At 37.0% G+C, this 5,355-nt stretch overlaps 1 protein-coding gene across 1 annotated transcript in view; it reads right to left on the reverse strand.

Moving 5' to 3' along the window:
* The window catches only part of SMAD4 (SMAD family member 4), a 13,556-nt gene extending 10,959 nt beyond the window's left edge, over positions 1-2,597 (reverse strand). Inside the window, exons 1-3 of the mRNA XM_010284649.1 lie at positions 2,349-2,597; positions 1,275-1,449; positions 822-851 (exon numbers count right to left, since the gene is read on the reverse strand). Coding sequence (XP_010282951.1) covers positions 822-851; positions 1,275-1,449; positions 2,349-2,597 — 454 coding nt within the window. The remainder of the gene's footprint in view (positions 1-821; positions 852-1,274; positions 1,450-2,348) is intronic.
* Positions 2,598-5,355: the final 2,758 nt, after the last annotated feature.

The raw sequence follows: 5,355 nt of genomic DNA on the forward strand, positions 1-5,355 counted from the left end.
CAAGGAAACACCTATTATTTATTTAACTGCTGGCTAGTGAGCTTTGATTCTGTACAAAAGGATCATTTTTCAGAAGACACAGGTAACAACGCAAATTAGCAGAGATGAGCACACAAGTTAAAGCTTGGGAAGATAACAATTTGTTGGGCTGTTCGGGTTTATTTTAAGTAATTTTTGCTTGAATACTTCTAATAATGTACTAAAACCATTAGATTACCCTTAAATTTCCTCCTCTATGAATTTCTTGTGGAAGGAAAAAAAATCAGTTTTGAAATAAAGCAATTATCAGCTGCACAATCTCAGATTTCTGAATAATGTTCATTGGACATTTAATGTCCAATTTCTCTCAAGTTTCAGGGAGAGCAAGACTATTAGACTGCTTCATTCAATTACGTATTAATTACAGAGTTTCTATTATTTTCTTGTTAAATTCCTTATTAAATTGTAAGCATCTATTATTCCCAATTCAATTAATTAGTATATCATACAGGTGCACATGGTTTTGGGTCTTTGGCTGGGTTTTTTTTAATTAGCAGCATTCAACAGTGAGGTTTTTGTTTCTGTTTTTGTTGCATTTATAAGTGGCAGGCAATGAAAACAGAACATATCTACAAGCTGAGCTGAAGCCTCAGTTTAAAGAATTTATCAATACTTGCCTCTCATATGCTACTTAGTTGGGTGTTCCAAACCCAGAGACAAATGCGTTTCCATCTGCTCTCCATACTCCCTCCCAAAGAGATGTACAGAAATAAACTGTACATACTGAAGAGTTTAACACAGTTTGTGCCTGTAGAAATGCAATAGTAAACAGAACTACTTACCAGAACTCTGTAGTGTCAGTCCTGAGAGATCTTTAAAAAGAAGAAAAAGAAAAGAGGGTGTGGAAGACTATAGAGAGAGAGATCTTCAACAATGTTTGAGCAATAAGTTTATAAGCCTTTACAAATTAATACTACAGACTCTACATACTATACCCCCTCCACCACAACACAAGTCTCAATACTAAGTTATTCCTAGGATACACATTAACTGTAAGAACTGTGTGCAAAGCCATCAGAAAGACTTAAACAAAAGCCACAAACTGTTCTTTCACATTTGGAATAAAGGTAAAAGAATAATTCCATTAAGAAGATGGTCAAGAGCATGTAAGAGTAATTTATAATTAGATCATTTAAAGTTAATGTTTCTAATTTAGGCCTGTGTTTTCTACACACAAAAGGAAAACATTTACATTTTATTCCTACTGTTCCATTTTAAATCAAGAGTCTACTTACCGATGCCAGGCGATACTACACGCTCATAATGGTAAGGATTTACACAGACACTGTCACATTTTAAGTCAAAAGCATACTGACAATATTTAACATGCTTGAGTTCATTTTTATGAAGATCAGGCCACCTCCAAAGACGAGCGTAAATCACATGAGGGAATCCCTTGCGACCAGCCACCTAAAAAGTTAGACACAAAAGTTGATTGGGAAAGTAGCAAGACATTTCGCTTCACTTAGTGAGGAGCAAAGCTGGAAGAGGACAAACAACAAACCTCTCTCCCATCATCAAAATATGAAAAAAGGGTGGTGTACAGTTTACCCAAGGTTCTGTACTCAACGGAAATAAATTTCTATTAGGGTTTTGCTACAGTTAAGTCAACACTGTGATTCTTATGAAAAAAAACTGGATACAAAATGGCAGAAGCAGAATTTGTGCTTAATGTAGTATGTATGGTCACCTTCCCCACCATGGATGATGAAGGAGCTTTGCCCCAGACGAAGAGGAACGAGGCACTAAGCTACACTATAAGGAATTTACAAGTAGAAGAATGCCAATCCATTATACTGAAAAAAAAAAAAAAAAAATTGCTTCTAGGGTAGACAGAAAGCTAGCCAGCAAACATGACATCTGTCCTGGAACAAGGAAATCGCAACCCAAGCTATACAGGTACTGAGTACTGACGATATAAGGCTAACATAAATCCTCAGTGCAGACTCCTTGGAGTACCTTAGCAAGGGATCATAGGTCTTTCTTCACACTGCTGACCAACACAAAGCTAACAGAAGCTTGTAGTGAAAATACCAGGATAAACAGCCGAATTTGTTACGTGACCCTGCTTTTTACTGCCACACACACACTCGTTTAGAACGGCTGATCCCACGCCTTCAGCTCCTTTTGAAAAAAAATGATCAACTACTGCAGCACTCCAGAGCTCCAGCCACAAAACATGCCTACAAATGGGGGCAAAGGGGGACCAAGAGAAGAGCTACTCTTCCTCAACACTCTAGGATCCTGCGTCACTCACTTTTGCTCCAGCTTCACTAGGAGGAAAACATCTGATTTTCACTTGTACTAACCTGAAGCCTCCCATCCAGCGTTCTCTGTATTGTAACACACTTGCTAGGATGAGCTCCATTTGTGGTTATAGCTGTAATCAAAGAATCCAATTCATCTTTTTTCTCCTTTAGCTTTTTAACTAAACTTTCAATTGCGCGTTTTGCAAAAGTTTCACTCTCTCCACCTTGTCGATGGCACATCAAGCTGTGAACAATGCTCAGACAAGCATCATTACTTGTTGGCGTGTTAGTAATAGACATATTGTCCATTTGTCACAGCTTTTTCTTTCAGATCAAATGTCAGTTTTGGGGGCTGTTATGATTTTCAAGCTGATGAACAAGAGATGATCCAAGTTAAGTGTTAGATGTACTGTCTCTTGGTAAAACCTAGGAGGAAAAAATATCTACATTAGAATTGTTTTTAACAAATTGCAGATCATGTTTCTAAGGAAGTCTGTGGCTTTTTGCTTCTTTTATTTTCAAGCTAAGTGCAGGATATTAAAAGCACATGAAAAAACTGCATTGCTTGTCCCATGATAGCTAAAACATGCTTAAGACACTGCTTGCACAGTTTTAGAGATAGGATTATTTTTTTCCCCTAGTAACAGTATTTAAATAAAGATTATAGTTTATATACATGTACACATAGTATGTACATATAGAAAGGCAGGGGTTATTAGATGAACAGGCTCTGAATCAGGAAAAAGAGAACGGTGACATAATTTCCTATGTTTTATACTGATAGGATGAAACCAAGTGAAAATACTGACTGGGAATCAAGGGGCATTGATTTAAACAAAATTTGAATAGTGAAGAAGCATGAATGCACACCAGAATCATCTGTCATCTTTATTTAATAATCCTGTTCAAACAGTTCAGCTATGTTCTGACCTCAGACTAACTCTATTTCTCTTTGCTCATCAGAAAGGCAAAAATTTTATCTGGTCATTAGCTTAATACATATTTATGTAAATTAGTTTTGTGTGTATCTCTATATATGAAAATCCCAACTGGCACATTTGTCTTTACTCATTTGGATCCAGCTTCTTCTGGATCAAGACAAGTCAACTGAAGTCACTAAAAAAAGTGCTTATAAATTGCCTCAAACAGAACTGCCTTAGTTACACTAAATGTAAGATAAGGAATAAGTCCGTCCTAACACATTTGGCTTTTCAACTCCATTTGTTAAGAACCTGCAGTGGTTTCTGGTCATGAAGTCATTCTTCTCAAAGCCAGCAGACCTCATCCTTTTGAAGTTGCCTTTAATTCACAAATTAGAAGAGCTGGCCTCATTTTCTCAATTCTGAATGAGCTAATTACTACACTTTATCTTGCTTTATCCAGAAACATAGGACAGCAGGTTTTACACACTCACAGAAAAGGAGTCTAACATTGTCAAAAAGCTGCTTTGGTTCTTCATCTGGTTGTGGGTAGTCATCCCACTAACACCATTCCACCAACTACGTGGTCTGACTAAGACACTGGCAGAAAATACATGTAAGTGATTTTACTACATTTACATTTTCTGAGTAAGATTAAAATATAAGCCTTTCTGAAACGAACATGTTGTTCTCAGCAATGTAAATAGTCTATTTTATTTCAATAGTTAAGGAAAAAGGTTTGTTCACATTATCTGAGGAACACAACTAGTCAAAGACCTGTTACTGCACTGGAATTTTCCATGTTATTAGAGATACAGTAGTCGCAGCTATTTATTGGAAACAAATGCGTTCATTGCACAAAAATAAGAGTGGAATGTTAATTTAGCAAGTTAACGCATCACACAAATTACAGTGTGAATGCACTGTTTCCCTTCTTGTAACACAAATCCAGCACAACTAGAAAAGGAAACAAACTCTTCCCTATTTAATATTTTCTCCAATTTCATCTTGAATACAGCATGCTTTAGTATACTTGGAAAAAAAATGCATCACAAATCCTTCTCCCCCCACTCAATTTTCAATAGTTTTCTTCTTTTGTAAGGATGCTTCTGGATCTAATTTCTCCCAAAGGAAAATAACTACCTAAAGGTTTGAGTAAGATCGTTTTACCTAGCTATTAAAGTTTCTCCCTCAATGCTAGGGTTTTTTTGCACTTCAACTCAATAAGCCTCTTTTAAAAGTCAAGCTTAACCTGCCAGTCATTCTCCATGGCAACCCGCACTCGCATAAATCTGTAAAAGCCTGCCAGCTAAAACAGAAGAGAACATCATTTTCCTTAAATATAAAGCAGCATCCCAGATAGATATGCATAAATAATCACAAATAAGTGACTAGCTAAAGCTATTAGCCAAAAGAGCTTTAAATAAAGAGATGCTTAAAATTAGACATGCAGTTCTATCTTCTACGCCCCTAAAACCATGAATGAGAATTTTGCTTGCTGACTTTCAGAAGACTAAGATCAAGCAGATAAATCCTTATTTCAGTGGAATGATCTTCAGAAATGCTGAGTCACCCCTCAGCTGCCACTGTGCTCAATAGGCGCTTCTGACTGTTCAGCACTTTTGAAAGCTGGGCCACTTGTTTAGGATTTTGAATAAATGTTACACACTGATGGTGCGTAATCGCATGGTAATTCGGGAGCCTTCCTTTAGAAGCCCCCTCTACAGAACCCCTGTATTTAATCTCGCAATTTCAACCCCCAGAAAAAGGGAGTGAGGTCAGTGGCTACCAACCTGGCACATATTGATAAATGCTGGGACATATTTCTTCTGAAGCACCAGAAGCATTAGTGTATTTTGCAGACGAGCCAAGTTTTTACATTCCACAAGTTTAGTTTTTCATGAAATAGCTCTACGAGCCTATCTTTGACTGAGTCACACATTCAAGAGGTGCCTTAACACCTTCTTACTACATTACTTTCATGTGTGCAAATAAAAGCAAAATGCAATCTTAACGCATTGTATTTTTAGAAGATAGCCTTTGAAGATAAGGTTCCAGCGTGCCCTCAGACATGAGTGCTAGATGTTCTGCAAAACAACAGTATGCTTGTGTGATTTAACATTTATTCGATGCGAGCGTGAAACTTC

The sequence above is a fragment of the Phaethon lepturus genome, unplaced genomic scaffold (assembly GCF_000687285.1).
Source record: "Phaethon lepturus isolate BGI_N335 unplaced genomic scaffold, ASM68728v1 scaffold31483, whole genome shotgun sequence".
In the NCBI taxonomy this organism is placed as follows: Eukaryota; Metazoa; Chordata; class Aves; order Phaethontiformes; family Phaethontidae; genus Phaethon; species Phaethon lepturus.